General features: G+C 36.2%; 2 protein-coding genes across 2 annotated transcripts in view; one reads left to right on the top strand and one right to left on the bottom strand.

The window, feature by feature from the left end:
• Positions 1-16,101, bottom strand: part of ccdc146 (coiled-coil domain containing 146) — a 159,501-nt gene that overhangs the window by 130,846 nt on the left and 12,554 nt on the right. Inside the window, exon 2 of the mRNA XM_028811642.2 lies at positions 13,381-13,541. Coding sequence (XP_028667475.2) covers positions 13,381-13,530 — 150 coding nt within the window. The 5' untranslated portion in view covers positions 13,531-13,541. The remainder of the gene's footprint in view (positions 1-13,380; positions 13,542-16,101) is intronic.
• fgl2a (fibrinogen-like 2a) lies at positions 980-11,437 on the top strand. The gene is made up of 2 exons (XM_028811728.2): positions 980-1,633; positions 8,509-11,437. The coding sequence occupies exons 1-2, from the start codon at positions 1,090-1,092 to the stop codon at positions 9,213-9,215; spliced, it is 1,251 nt and encodes a 416-aa protein (XP_028667561.2). The 5' UTR covers positions 980-1,089; the 3' UTR covers positions 9,216-11,437.

Genomic DNA, 16,101 nt, shown 5'->3' with positions numbered 1-16,101 from the left:
GACTTTTCAAATCTCAGTATATGCTGAAAAGGAAGACAAGACCTGGTAAGCAGTTTATGAGCCCCCATTGCACTAATGTTAGTATTGGGTCCCAGCTATACACAGCAGAATTTCCTTTTCTTACTGAACACGAGGCCTCAAGCAATGCCCCGGAGATCAATACATTTCACTAACCTGATTATAATACTAAAAAAAGGTGTGCAAGTGACTCACAATATCTTTCCTGGAGATTACCACTGCAGATGACATGACATTACACATATTCCAGATTTAAAGTGTTCTTGGTTCTGCACATGCCACACCTTCACCTACTTTATGCTGCCAGAGCTGTCCAACTACAGCAGCTTCCTTTTAGTTGCAGCACCCATTTCATAAACTGCAAATGATTGCAGATACTAATGGATTTAAAAGCAAAACAAAAAGCAGAAAATTGTCCTCATTCTCTCAGTTTTCCATAAACATCACAACTGTAAGAAGATCCATATTAAATATAACACATATTATTAAATGGGTAAAGTACTGAGGGATTCCATTTTATTCTGTCCATACTGGAGATATTAGCAGGCAGGATAAATGTAATTGATGATTATAACAGAGTGAATTACTCTAATGGGCAACCAAATCTCTCTGTCTCTATTTACTGTTTCTATTAAATGCAGGCAAGGGCTACACAAAATGGACTCTTAAATCATTTTAAATCAGACTGTGTGCCCACTTACTGCTTCAATAAACTTACTTCCTATTTAAAAGGCATGGTCTTTTAAAAAGTAGAAATAATCTCTACCATGTTTGGTAAAAAGTGCCAGTGCCAGTATTTATAACATAAAAAATGACAGTAATACATTGTTGTTTCCTCTGTTGCCAGGGTGAAAGAGTAGGCAGGCAAACAGCATTTTAGCTAAGACCTACCTACCAATACTTCACATTTCCTACTAAAAGATTATGCAATAATGTTTCCTCCCAGAGCTCAACTGATTAGCACAGTCACTGCTCCCTCTGCCTGATAAAGATGGGACAGCTATAAAAGTAGGAGGCAGCTCTTCTTTTTCTGCAAGTTAAGTGTGACTCCTGATCTAGAAAGCCACAAAAATGAAGTCTGCCTTTTCCTTGCTTGTACTTTTTTGTTTCCTGCAAGTCAGAGCTGGAGACCCAGAACAAGAACATAATAAAACAGAGAATTCTGCATGCCCTATCAGGCTCAAACCAAATGGACAGTGTGGGGATAATGAGGAATGTCCTTATCAAGTGACCCTACCTCCGTTGACTCTACAGCTACCAAAGCAATTCAAAATGCTTGAACGGGTTATGAAAGATTTACAGAATCTTAAAGAAGATTTGAGCAATCTGAAACGTTCATGTTTGGAGTGCAAACAGCAAGCCGACGAGAGTCAGCCCAGGAACGCTGATGAAGCTCCAACAGCTGAAGATGAAACTGGAAATGACTTAAAAGAGATCCAAAGCAAACTTAAAAAAATGTCTATCAGTCTCAAGAATACAAAAAATCAGATTAATATTTTGCAGTCTTCATCCCAGGAAATGAATGAGAAAAAAGTTGAAGAAATAGTTAATAATGTGTTACAAAACAAGCTGGAGAATTGTCCTCATGACTGTCCCTTTATGTCTGCACTGAAAGGTAATTTTTTTCTTTAGGTGTTTTACTTTATGTTTAGTTTGGAAATATAATGCTATATATAATATAACCAATCCAGCAGGAGGGATTGTTGTCATATGTCTGCCATAGTTTCTTAGTGTACCTTAACAATTATGTAAAGCTAGTTTAACTCATAGGAAAAAATGCCTGCTTTATAAATCATCACCACGCAATCAGTCTGTCTCAAGAATTGCAAGTAATAAACGTATGTAGTTTACATTACAATGTAATTTTTTCTTGCACTTACATGTAATATGTTGAACAATTAAAGTATATTTCTGAAAACATAAATATAACAGCTTATTCCCAGCTCTTCAAATGGTGCAAACAGAAAAGACACTTTTAACTTTGCCCTGGAGAATGCAATTCAAATACGATTTACACATATATCACAATGTACACTTCTTCAAATGAACACAGTAAATTGACAGTTGGTTTTGAGCTCATTCTGCATTTCCCTATATTTGAAACCACAGAATGTGGGATGAACCCACCTTTACTGTTACAAGTTAATGTACAATTGAAGTACCGGTACATGTATATTATTATACAGTGTATATAATATATTCATAAATTATTATACAGTATATAATGTATATCTATATATATTAGTTGGGTTAATTAGAAATTCTAAAATGGACCCAGTGTGACTGTGTTCTGGCAGCCTGTAACCCTGAACTGGACTGAGCTGTCATATTTTTTATATATATATATATATATATATATATATATATATATATATATATATATATATATATATATATATATATATATATATATATATATACACACACACACACACATACATACATACATACATACATACATACATACATACATACAAATATTGTATACAAACATATGTTTATATATTTTAATGTAGTAATGCTGCTATCCTGTTTGGCTATTCAGCCATTTAACCAAATTGTCTATGTAACAAAGATTAGGCAAAACAGCTCTGTCACAGTAATTAGATGCACAAGACCCTTTCTTTTGCTGTTACAGATAATTGCAGAGAACAGCCATGAACCAGTGCTCTCTGAGTGATTTTTATTGAGAATGACTCAAATGGTTACACATTGTGTTTTTGGGAACAGAACTCATAGGTTGAGGAGGGATCAACTCTGGACCATTAATGGATCAGCACAATATCTCACAATAGTCTGTATAAACCCCAGACTAACTGATTTGTAGGCAAATGGACAGCATTAAGTCTAAGATATTAAGCCTGTATTTGAAAAAAAAAAAAACAATGTTCATTGATATTCATTTTTGTTGCCTTTTGAATTTTTGCATTGCAGTCTGTAAAACATGTTCAACAATATAGGAAACAGTTTTGGGCAGAGGATCAAAATGCATAGAGAACAGCCTTAACACCATAAATTACAAACAAGTCTTGGTGATAAACTGGACTTCAGACCTGCACTTACTCACTTTATGACCTAGATCATGCTAATTTTTGAAGCTCTGCAGTCCATTTCTCACAAATATGTATTTAAATTTACATGTAATGGTCTTTACTGTAGGAGTTGCTAAATAAAAACTGCTAGATAATATAAAAGGTAATGTGACTGGTACCCATTGTTTTGGAGTGTAAACATGAGTTTTTTTTGGTTCAGTTGCCAGACTTGGCTCCTCAAACAATGATATAATTCATTTTATGATTTGTAGGATGCCTTAATTAAACGCATCAGCTATATAAATACATTTTAAGTAAAAAAAAATTACTTTAATCAGAAATTATAAAATGGTAAAAATACTGCATTACTTTCTTTATGTAGTACAGCAGCATTAAAAATGTTGTCAAAAAGTATTGGGCACTCTCCTGAAAATTAAACAATTTGAACTATTGGGCAGCTTAAGTTCATTTGTTATCAGCTGCCAAAACACTGTTTCTTCAAAGGAATATAAATAGTATTTGTGTCAACACTGCAAACACACACACAAGGTGAATAGTTGAAGCAGTAGGAGTAACAAGGTGTGGGATGTTCGGAACAAAGAGCAGTTATTTAAAAGATTAATTAATTCCCCAAACTGTAAACCTTAAATTGGATGGTCTACTGTGTGGTCTAGGAATGCAGCAGGCAAGGCACGTTTTGTTCTGTTATTTAAAATCTTGATTTATATACAGTAAAACCATTTAAAACAAATGGCTTAGTAATCATTAACAAAGGTTAGAAACCACACCGCATCACCAGTTTTGTGGTGAACAGTGACTGGCAGTCAGTCAAGTACTATAAACACATTGATTTGCTTCATGATGTATTAGTGTGCAATGGTAAGTTTATTTGGCAAAAACAAAAAAATACTTTACCCGTTTATATTACAGTAAAAGAGCACATTGCCAGCCTACAATGAGAGTAGTCTATAATCTTTGAGTCTGAGTAATGAATGTGCCCTTTTATTGAAGTGTTAAGTCCAATGTCACTGATGTATGAGGGCGTGTAGCTGGTTGTGTAAGGGTTGTGACAACAATGTTATTTTAGCCAAGGTTTTTTTTTCCCCAAAGTGAATGTTATCAGCAGAATGTCTTCCTTGCAGAAGTGTATCATTTCCTCTGTTAAAAGATGAAATTACTGCATTCAGTGATAAGATGGAGTTGAAAGTCTGCCAGATTTTACCATCTTGAAGAGGCCCAGTGTACAGACCAAAATAGCAGTTAATATTATACTGGAAGCAGCTTTGTGAGGACGTTCATTGTGCCTGGAATAGGATAATTTAGCTGTCATTTTATTTAAACCTGCCCTTTCCCTTGTGTGCATTACTTGTACAAGAACATGCCCCCCTGCTGGCTAAACATTGTCCACTGACTAGGTAAATGTCAAAAAGAGAAAGTAAATTTCATAATGTTCCTGTTCTTATCCTATAAAATAATCCACAGAGTATTTGTGCATTGTAAATTCTTTCAAAATAGTACCACTTTACGTTTTACAGCATCCATCCATTTCCCGAACCTGCCTTATGTAATGGACGGCTGTGTGCTGCATTTGGTATAAGGCAGAGGGATAATCCTGTACTGGGCACTTATACATATTCTGTGAGTTTTGGGTTACCAACTAACTAACCTGCAGAAACTTCAAGATTAAACCAGAGTCCTCTTATACACTGAGAGAACATGCAAACTCCATACTGCCGGACAGTATGCTTGGAATCAAACCTATGAAATGGCAACACTAACCAGTGCAATGCATTTTTTAAAATGTATACACTTGTGTGTCTTCTTTATAACTTTGTAATACTATACTCCTTTAAAAGGTGCTATATAACATACTTCTTGATTCATTTTTATATTGAGAACAGCATGCAGTTTGACCTTCAGTTAAGTCAACTCCTTTATAATTTAAACAATAGACAACATAAATATGTATGACTAACAAAAGATTTCTAAGGGATTTTAAGAATGGTCATCTCTCATCCATCATTGAAAATGCTTAATCTAGTTGAAGTTCAGAATGTGTGGTTAGAAAAGGCTGTCATGGGAGTGCAACTCGGGATAGGGTGCGCTAGTCTTTATAGGGCACACTAATTCACACACTGATTCAAAAATGTCAGTTTAGTTTAGCCATTTATACTAGCATGTGTTATTTTTGTATGTGGGTTGGAAATCTAGTTTACCAGAACAAAAACCCACACAGACAGGGAGTGATCTGCAGATCCACACTGACAGTGACCAGGCTCAGAATCACCCTTTATAAGTACCCTTTATATTATACATATTTTAGTTACATGATTAATCCATACAGGGGAGGCAGGCCCACTGTCCACTCTTGGTAAGCCGGTTTAGAGGATGGATGAATCAAAGAATACTATAATCTGTCCTGCCCAAACCAGCTTTAACATGCATGTCACTAATCCATACAGAAATACTCTTCAACTACAAGTTAGTTCACTACTTTATGTTTAGCCTGAGAGAAATTATTTCAACTTGAATATGTTGCATGCATTATTTTTCCCTTTAACTAGGCCATAAGATGCTGTCAGCAAGGAGCAATTGAAATGGCAGTGCATGTGGCTGTCACACATAGCTCTGATGAAAAATACTCAAAAAACAAAAAATGTGATATTTGTCTTTTTGATGAAGCAAATAAACAACATAAAATACTCTAACTTTTAAATCAGTTAACAAATGTTATATTATGTGTGCATTTTCTAACTTTTTAAAATAAGTGTTAATTTTTCCACAATTAAAGTATGAAGACAAAGTTAAAACACAATGTTTCCTGATTTTTAAATAGCGTTAATGATACTTGTGTTCTGTTTCGTGATGATGATGGACTTAAAAGCTGTTTTAGATATCCTAGAGCTGTCCTCTTGGAGTTGTGCGCTGAACTGGACCCTACATTACAGAGACCATCACACAGAAATCACATAATCCCTGTTCCATTACAGGTTTAGAAAACAGATGGATGGATGGATAGATGGTTGATCATCAGAATGTGACTGACGCATCATTGAAATACATAATGAAATAAGATATTTTGTTCACTTCATTTTCCTGCCACCTGGAGTTGCTAGATTGCCAACACCAAAAACATTTACGTAGGACTAACAATTGAAACTTTAAATTACTTTAAGCCAATTCCCATGCCAAATTCATGTTTTATAAATCTTTGTCTTTTGCGTATGAAATGGCTTACGCATGTTTACAAGTATAAGCAAGTTTTATACAGTATACAGTGGCACTGTAGTTAAAGCTTTGGACTTCAAACCCTGAGATTTTTGGTTCAAATCCTGCCACTGGCAATGTGTGACCCTGAGCAAGTCACTTTACCAGCCTGTGCCCCAAATGCAAAAAAGAAAAGAAATGTAACCAATTGTATGTCAAATGTTGTAACTAGCTTTGGATAAAAGTGTCAGCCAAATAAATAAATGTAAAATATTATTAAGCTTTGCCACCTGTACCTTAGAACAGGTAATCATTCCACTTGAAGTTAAGCATGTATGGCTCCAGCCAATAAGAGATCATCTAGAAAAAGCTTGTGTTGCAGCTGGAAGAAGGGCTGGTGAAGCTAGTTGAGGATGCTTGGCCTCTCATCTGTGTGTGGTGATCCTAATCCCCAGTGCAGTGAAGTGAAGTGCACATTGAGCTGTAAAAATTGGCACTGTTCTATGGATGAGATGTACAAACAAATTCCTGACTCTACGTGGTCATAAAAGATCCCTGTGCATCTTCTGAAAAAGAGTTGGGTGTTTCCCAATGTCCTGGCTAAACAGCCCATCATAGCCTGCTCATTCTGGCCCTCTAATCATCCCCTTAGTGGTCAACTATTTCTCTCACCCCTTCACCACCTAATAGCTAATGTGTGGTGAACATACTGGGAGAGGAACGGCTGTCGTTGCATCATCTAGGTGGATACTACACTGTGATGGTGGTGGTTGAAGTGATTCCCCACTGTCTATGTAAAGCGCTTTGAGTAGCTTAGAAAAGCATTATATAAATTTTATTAATAGTTATGTTTGTTTATTGACAACATGTGCAGTACTCTCATTTTACTGAGCTAACAACTTTGATAATGCAATAAACTTAATAAGCATTGTTCAGAATCTAGGAATAACATCTCCAAAGCCAGGGCTGTAGCACAGAAATACATAAGCAGTCTCTTTGAGAGAGAGAGAGAGAGAGAGACTTTATTAATCCCAATGGGAAATTCACATTCTCCAGCAGCAGCATACTGATACAATAAATAATATTAAATTAAAGAATGATAATAATGCAGGTGAAAAAAAAGACAATAACTTTGTATAATGTTAACATTTACCCCCCCGGGTGGAATTGAAGAGTCGCATAGTTTGGGGGAGGAACGATCTCCTCAATCTGTCAGTGGAGCAGGACAGTGACAGCAATCTGTCGCTGAAGCTGCTCTTCTGTCTGGAGATGATACTATTAAGTGGATGCAGTGGATTCTCCATAATTGATAGGAGCCTGCTGAGCTCCCTTCGCTGTGCCACAGATGTTAAACTGTCCAGCTCCATGCCAACAATAGAGCTTGCCTTCCTCACCAGTTTGTCCAGGCGTGAGGCGTCTTTCCTCTTAATGCTGCCTCCCGGGATTAATAAAGTATCTATCTATCTATCTATCCCCAGCACACCACCGCATAGAAGAGGGCGCTCACCACAACTGTCTGATAGAACATCTGCAGCATCTTATTGCAGATGTTGAAGGACGCCAGCCTTCTAAGGAAGTATAGTCGGCTCTGTCCTTTCTTGCACAGCGCATCAGTATTGGCAGTCCAATCTAATTTATCATCCAGCTGCACTCCCAGATATGTATAGGTCTGCACCATCTGCACACAGTCACCTTTGATGATCACGGGGTCTATGAGGGGTCTGGGCCTCCTAAAATCCACCACCAGCTCCTTGGTTTTGCTGGTGTTCAGTTGTAGGTGGTTTGAGTCGCACCATTTAACCATTTGGGGCCCTTTCTCCTCGAAAACAAAAATTTCCATTCCAGGCTTTGAACCCCAGTGGGCCCTGGGTAATCATTACCCCTTTCCCCCCAACCACTACAACTCCCATGTCCACAGATACTTGAACTACCCACCATAACTGTTTAAATCATTAAGACATGACAACATGGTATAGTAGTGAGGCCTGTTGACCTTACTTTGCCTGAAGCTATTCCTACTGGCAGCATTCCTTCATGATCCATTACTGAGGTTTAATTTAGTAAGAATAACAAAAACCAACAAGAGTTATACCCGAATGTCCGTCTTGGCAACTATTTTTAGACATATTGTTCAGTCGTTATTTACTTGTCAGGTAATATGCAGCTTTAATAGCCAGCATTTTTCAATCTGTCAGGTTCTATAATGTTGACGCTGGAACTAAACACAATGTTGTCATTTTTATTTATTCAGATATAAGAGTATTCTACACTGATTGCTCCGACCGTTACAGCAACCAAGAAGTAAAGAACGGCATTTACCTGGTAACTCCCGACAGACACAACTCCTCGTTTAATGCTTCCTGCGACATGGAGTCCTTCGGTGGCGGCTGGACCGTAATACAGCGGCGTGTCAACGGCGATGTCAGCTTCAATCGCACTTGGAAAGAATACAAGGATGGCTTTGGAGACCTCCGCGGGGATTTCTGGCTCGGCAACGACAAGATTCATCTTCTCACCAAGGCCAAAGACATGGTACTTCGAATTGAGATGGAGGACTTGGATGGCGTGCGTGAGTATGCCAAGTATGCCCAATTTTACGTTTCAAATGAGTATCTCAAGTACCGCTTGTCAGTGAGCAGTTATTCGGGCACAGCCGGTGATTCTCTTCATTTCAGCAAGCATTACAATCACGATCAGAAATTCTTTAGCACTCCCGACAAGGACAATGACATGTATCCGTCTGGCAACTGCGGCAGTTATTACAGTTCAGGCTGGTGGTTCGACGCCTGCATGGCTTCCAATTTAAATGGCATCTACTATAACAAAAAATACAAAGGGGTGCGCAATGGAATTTTCTGGGGCACGTGGCATAACATCTCAGACGGACAACCAAATGGTTACAAACAGGCTTTCAAAAGTGTAATAATGATGATTCGACCTAAAAACTTCAACCCCTAAAATTAAGCAAAAGTAAATAAAAATTATGAGAAATACTGTAGAAATGCTTTACTGGTCAATCTGTTGCAGTTACCTTCTTGCTTTGGTAAAATATTTTCTCAGCTTGAAGAGAAATGCTAACTACATGCCAAAAGAAAAAAAGAATACGTCTTTGAACTGGGTACTCGTTTATAACGATGTTCATAATGACGTACTGCAGTATTAAACTGGGTATGTGTGATAGCGATGCTTAGCAGTCTTTAATGCATTTACTGGTGTGATATACTAATTCTAAAAGTGTGCCAGAATATCAAACAGCAGATGAACGCCCAACATGTGTTTTCATTTCCCGTTGCATTCTTGCAATGTGTTTTAAATTGTATTCCAAAAATCTGCTTCTTCCCATCTACAGTATATTAAATGTTAAAACACATGCGCTGTACTGTGCATGAATTGGCAGTGTAGCCATTTGGCTTAGATGATGGTCATTTAACTTCAAGCATCCACCTCTGACATGCAGTTTGACCCTAAAATAGTTAATAGTGGTGTAAGTGAAAGAAATGCCTATGTCAACAGTTGCACTGTGACCTGTAAAGTGACTTGGGGTGGTGCAGACTGAAAAGGCAAGTCTTTGCCTTTGTCACCTCAAAATTCCATCCTGTACTTGTGTCCATTCACAAATGCGCACTCCTTGTAACATCAGCTTTTTTGACACATTGTAAATCTGTTCTAACCCTAACTGCACCATGCACTTGTGATTAAGAAGTTACTTTGGATAAAAACATCAGCTTTGTAAGTCTTCTGCCTTCAGTACCCATCCATCTTGCTTTATCTGTTGTGAGGGATTAAAATTGTTGTACATTTTCATTGATTAGACTTTGTAATGTAACATCAAGGTATATTCATGCCCATTTTTAGTATTTAGAAGAGGTAGAGAGCTAATATCTGGCTTAGGAGCACAGCACACTCAAACACAATCACACATAAGTATACACCATAACCAAACGTCTGTGAAACAATCCATATGGACCAGGGAGAACTTTGTAACTTTTAAAGAAAGCACTCCAGCTGAACTGTGGGCAAGTGCTGAAAGACAGCACAGTAATGAAATTAAATTGTTACAGTAAAAATAAAGACTACTATATGTAAACAGACTTATACATCTATGTCTACTGTAAGTTAAATGTCTTTCTGTGTATATGTCATATACAATGCATACTAAAACCAAGATGTAAATACTAATGAAAGAAAAATTAGTTTTTGCTGTTTGCTACAATCTTGTCCAATTCACCTTTACCCTGTTAATAAAGTAACAGATACAAAGGAAATTAGGTGTGTGACATCCTGACTGCTTTAACCACTGTTTTTTAGATTTTGAAAGTTATGCAATTGTTACACTTCAGGTTAAATTGCAGATAAAGGAAGACTCCACCTAAATCATTTCATTGGGGCACAATTCTCAGAATTAAAGTGCATAAAAACAAAACATACAGTAACCACATACCCTAACCTACTTGTATCTTCATAAATTTATAATACAGGCATTATAATTAATGAAAACCTTTTAAAGCATTTTTAAATGTAAACCTATCATTATGTGTTTCATTTTTGCATTATTTTGTAAGAACAAAATGAAACTTTGGTCTAGTGTGGGTTGAGTTAAAAATGAATGTTTTTTCATGATTTAAGTCAGAAGTGTACAGTATTTATTGTGAATGATGGGCAAGGAGAGAAAGCTTAATATATACCAAACACAGTGTATTATTTAGATAATGAGATGGCTGTCATTTGACTTGTTGTCTCCTAGTAAATGCAAATACAAAATTGTCCCTAAAAGTCTACTATTTTGTATGACTACTGCCTTTGTTTAAATGTTTCCATTTTCCTTTAGAAAACATTTTTGATTGGTACAGTATTAAATAGACAATTAACAATAATGGGATTTTTTTCAAGTCTTATTGTTTGCAATGTGTACTCAATTCTGTATTAATATTTTGCTTTATGATCTCAGGTAGACCAAAAAAAATTTTTTGAAGTTTTTTTAAACATCATATTTGGTCACTTATAGTTTTTCAAATGCTATGAAATATAAAAAAGAAAAGAAAGCATGGGAAAAAGCTTTTTTGCTATTATCATGTGCTTAATTAAGTTTGGTTCTAGAAAAAAAAGACTATTTTTATCGGTTACAATAAATGTTTTTACAAAAAAAAAGTGTATAAATAAATATTAAAATTTGTTTCTAACATTTTCTTGGCTATCTAATTTTTGGTTTTTAGTTGCAATTGCCTCAAGTACAGGCAATAAAAATAAGATACAGTACATGTTGCTTTGTGTGTATGAAACTATTAATATATTGCAAAGGAGTCTCATCATGGACTTGAACCTTTCACTTTGCAATCATTAAGTCAGCTACAAGGAAAAAAACTGAGAAGGTAAGTGTCCTGAGCTTTTGAAACACTCATCTAAACTGACAAGCTTTTGTCCCTCTTCTTCAGTGCACACTGGTGATATCACTGCACCCCTAAAAGTTTTATTCTTTGAGCATAGTATATTAAATATGAGGAACTGTCATTTATTTGTAAGACTGGTCACTACTGTAGTTGCCAGTATTCAGCAATAAGCCAACATGCAATTTTTTCCAGCTGTTCGATAAATCAGCTATTAAAACACTGAAGATATTACAGCAGACATACAGTGACCAAGCACATTCCTTATGGAAGTTGCAGTACATCCTCACATAAGATCTCAGCATGCCAAATATCAACCCGTGATAATTTTTTATGTGATTGATGCATTATGCACATTTTTCTTTTAACCAGTCTGAACCACTTTGAAGCACAGGTGAGCAACCAAACACTTAGCACTTTTTTGTAGAGCTGTTGTACCATTACATGTAACACACATGAACCAATGGCTTACAAGCACCACATAGCAGTCAGTCATACAGTTTATTGTCGGTTCTTCCATAAATCAGTATGACAATATAACATTTCATGATTGCTTTACATTTTTGTTATAACATCACAGCTCGTACAAAGAAAATATCAATATATACATAACAATCATAAAACAGTTGTAATCTTCATTCTGAATGTGCTGAAATTACCTTATGAAAACTTACTAATGTCTTATTAAACCAGTTGTGCCACAGTTTACATTATATCATTATATATTTATAATGTTCATTTTTAGCTCATCCAAAATGACTCAGCAGTTATCATTAATGCCTCAAGGCTCCATGAAACAGGGTTCAGTCATGGCATGTGTGCAGTTTGGATGTTAATCAGTTCTTTATATGTTTCATCCTGAAGACGTGAAGATTGATAGATTGATAACAGACTCTAAACTGGCCCATTGCACATTCACTCTCATACAAATTTGTAGACACTAGTTAACCTAAAACACACATCTGTAGGATGTGGGTTCTACCCACGAAGTGGCCAGGCTAGAACTTAAATGCAAGACTCTTCAATTCCTCCCGGGGGGGGGGGGGGTAAACATTAACATTATACAAAGATATTGTCTGTTTTTTTTTTTACCTGCATTATTATCAATCTTTAATTTAATATTGTTTTTTGTATCAGTATGGTGCTGCTGGAGTATGTGAATTTCCCCTTGGGATTAATAAAGTATCTATCTATCTATCTATCTATCAAGACTGTGTAGTTGTGAGGTAGTAGAGTTATCCCCTGAGCCGTTGTGCTGATCAGAACTGATATCAGTCTATTTGTTATTAAATTTGCTTAGTCCAGTTCAGGTTCACGAGGGCTGGAGGCTTTCCTGAAACCATAGGGAGTAAGGCGGGAAACAACAATGGATAGGACTCCATTAGAGGAAGAGTCAACATACATTAAAATTATTAAGTTATCTATCTATCTTTAGACCACTTAATTCAGCTGGTACTGGACTGGAATCTGTCATGACAGCAAAAAGACATAAAATAGGAACTAATCCTGGGCAGGGCATCAGTCCATCACAGGACACACAAATATTTAGAGACACCAGTTAACTTAATCCTTTATGATGTGGGAGGAAATCTGACATGGATATGGAGAGAAAGTGTAAACTTCATCCAGTCAGCAACCAGTCCAGAGTTAGGGTTAGAGTTAATTCTAATTAATATTTATATCACAAATATAAACTAAATACAAACTATAGTATAATGCTAAAATGTAAAAAGTCATACCTGATCGAGACAGCGAAATGCTGGGCTTGCAGAGACATCAGTTGGACCTTTCTCCTCCACATTTACTTGAGGAGCCAATGCAAAGATTGGAATTTGTTGTTTGAGCTCTTCATCTTCGCTTTCAATTGAACTCTCGCCACTGCTGCTCATGGTCAATAAATCTGCAAAAAGGAAATGTGAAAAATAAACTCAATGTTTACATACTGTATTACTAACTGTATATGCTACAGCAATGGTTCTCAATATTTTGTTATTCCAAGGTCCCCCAATGTACCATGAGAATATCTGAGGGCTCCCCTACATAGGCCGTGATATTTCCCCTCTTGTGCTTTTGCTGCAGTCTTGAAAAAGATGCTTGTTTTTGAACTTATATTTATTAACAAAAGGATATTTGCTGCTAGTGCTATTACACTGCCTGTATCTTTTAAAACGTATTACAAATTTAATACACCATTTCAAAAATAGCCTGTATCTCTTTATTAAATAAAAGTTATTTCTGTCTGAAATTCTTAATCATAACATAAAATGAATGGGCATTATTTAGGTATATATATCCTAACTTGAGATTCCCAAAATACATGATTTGTCATAGAAGATATGTTGGATAACAAAAAAAGATGCTCACTACTTACTAAGTATTACCTCATAAATTACACATAAAATGATTACTTATTTCTGAATATATAAAAAAAATGTTAGTAGTTTTTATATTGCAGAATTAGTGGTGGCAAATATTTTTTCATAACTTCATTCCAGATCCTACTTTGTTATCTTCTTATCTTCTGTTATACTTCTAAATACAACCAATCCCACAGGGTGATGAACAACAGGAAAACTTTATTTAACAAATTTGAAATAGCCACAAGTACTTATATGTCTTTCTCACACACTTGTCTCCTTATCACTCTTTCCATACACACGGTTTACTCTAAACTCCACTCCCCCTTTTTCTATTACGCATGAACACATAACCACAGCCTTCACCATATAAGAAATAATAACCGGATATTCCTTGACATTTTACTTAATCAAGCTTAATACATAACACAACATAACAGATATCCTCTGGATTCAGTAATGAAGTATCTTCATTAACAACTGCCACATTTAACACAAGCCGTAATGCAAATGTGTTTCCTCTCCTTATATAAAAATCATGTCAACAGAAAGGACAAAAAAAAATGTGTAGGGCAGTGGCATCAGTTAGGTAAGCCATGAAAAGAAGGCCAGCCCTGATATCTGTGCAGCTTTAAAAAGTGAGCAATGTGTGTGAAATTGAGCTACCATTTCATTCATGACACGTCACATCTTTGCCATCTTATTAAAACACTAACGTGATCTATAGCAGTGTGACTTGTCATCTTGTTATCAGTTGTTCTCTATAGGCCATTACAAGCAACCAGTTCCCTTCCTAACTACATGTTAGTAGCTGCAGTGTGCTATGCCATGCAGATAAACATGAAAGGACACTGGAGACGCGCTGTAATGCTAAGTGTAAATTTAGCTAAATTATATACAGATACAATACATATGTGAAACGAACGTTAAATGTGTTTCAGAAAACTAACAGCCATTGCGTGCTGTATGTAACATGTTTTGAAGATTGATGAAGCAGTCCACTTTAGAAGGTTAAGTTTGCCATGCCCACAGTAGCTTGATTTTTAGTGATTTGAGTATTTTGCTGCTTATTTTATTTCATGTTGCAGCCCCCTGGCCATTTACAACAGCTCCCTAGTAGAGAACCACTGTACTACAGTATGCTGTATGTCCTGTATGTGTATACTGTATATGTGTGATATATATGAAATACAGTCAAATGTGACTATGAAAATGATCTCTGGATGTTGGTAGAAATGTCTAGTATTTTTACCAAATGACAGGTTACATTGTTTTCTACATATAAAACACATGACATCATTTAATGGAAAATGGTCTGTCCATCATAAATTATGCATCATACTTACAGTAACAAATATTGTAAAAACGTGTCACTCCTGTGTGATTAGCGGACAGCCAAAGGGTCCGATTCAAGGCGTGGAAAAGGGTATTAATGCCTTCTCTCTTTATTCCCACAGAACCACGGAACACTAAGTAATTTTTCTTCCTTCCAGATGACCTCACTTCCATCCCACCTTGATGTCCCGCCTTGATGACCTCACTTCCATCCCAACCTGATGACCTCACCATTTCCAGCCGCCTTAATATGAATTCTCTGCTTTTTCATTTGAAATTTGTCTTTGTCATTGTTTACAGCACTCAAGACCACTTTCAGTTTTTTTGTGGCTACTCTGCCCAACAATATACAGGGCCAATCCCCAAATCTTTATTTTTGTTTTGTGCCATTATTCTACACACGCCTATAGCCATAAATGAAGCCTACTGTAAAAAGTAATCTAACAGCGACAAAAAAAAAAAAAAAAAAAGATGTTTAGAAAAACATCAAAAGGAGTGAGTAAACAGCTAAGCTAAGTGATATATGATCTGTCTTATCTGCTTCACAGCTTGTTAAATGAGGTGCAGTCAAAAATAATTTGAACTTTGCATATAGTAGATCTAAGACAACACTTGCAATAATGCAAATATTTTTGGGATGTGGGTTGAAATGTCTAGAACTGTTTTCCAGATTCTTGTTTAGTACCATTAATAAGGTGCCTAGCACCATATTAATTAAAATTACCATGGTCTAACAGTAGATTACAGAACCGAGATCGAGAAAACACA

The sequence above is a fragment of the Erpetoichthys calabaricus genome, chromosome 1 (assembly GCF_900747795.2).
Source record: "Erpetoichthys calabaricus chromosome 1, fErpCal1.3, whole genome shotgun sequence".
Lineage (NCBI taxonomy): Eukaryota > Metazoa > Chordata > Cladistia > Polypteriformes > Polypteridae > Erpetoichthys > Erpetoichthys calabaricus.
This window is presented reverse-complemented; position numbering and strand designations above follow the sequence as displayed.

What these genes read in the sequence shown, in the direction of transcription:
- fgl2a (XM_028811728.2), top strand. Translation starts at nt 1,090, where the DNA reads ATGAAGTCTGCCTTTTCCTTGCTTGTACTTTTTTGTTTCCTGCAAGTC. An exon ending in CTTTATGTCTGCACTGAAAG is followed by an intron (nt 1,634 to 8,508) that starts GTAATTTTTTTC and finishes TTATTTATTCAG; the next exon opens with ATATAAGAGTATTCTACACT.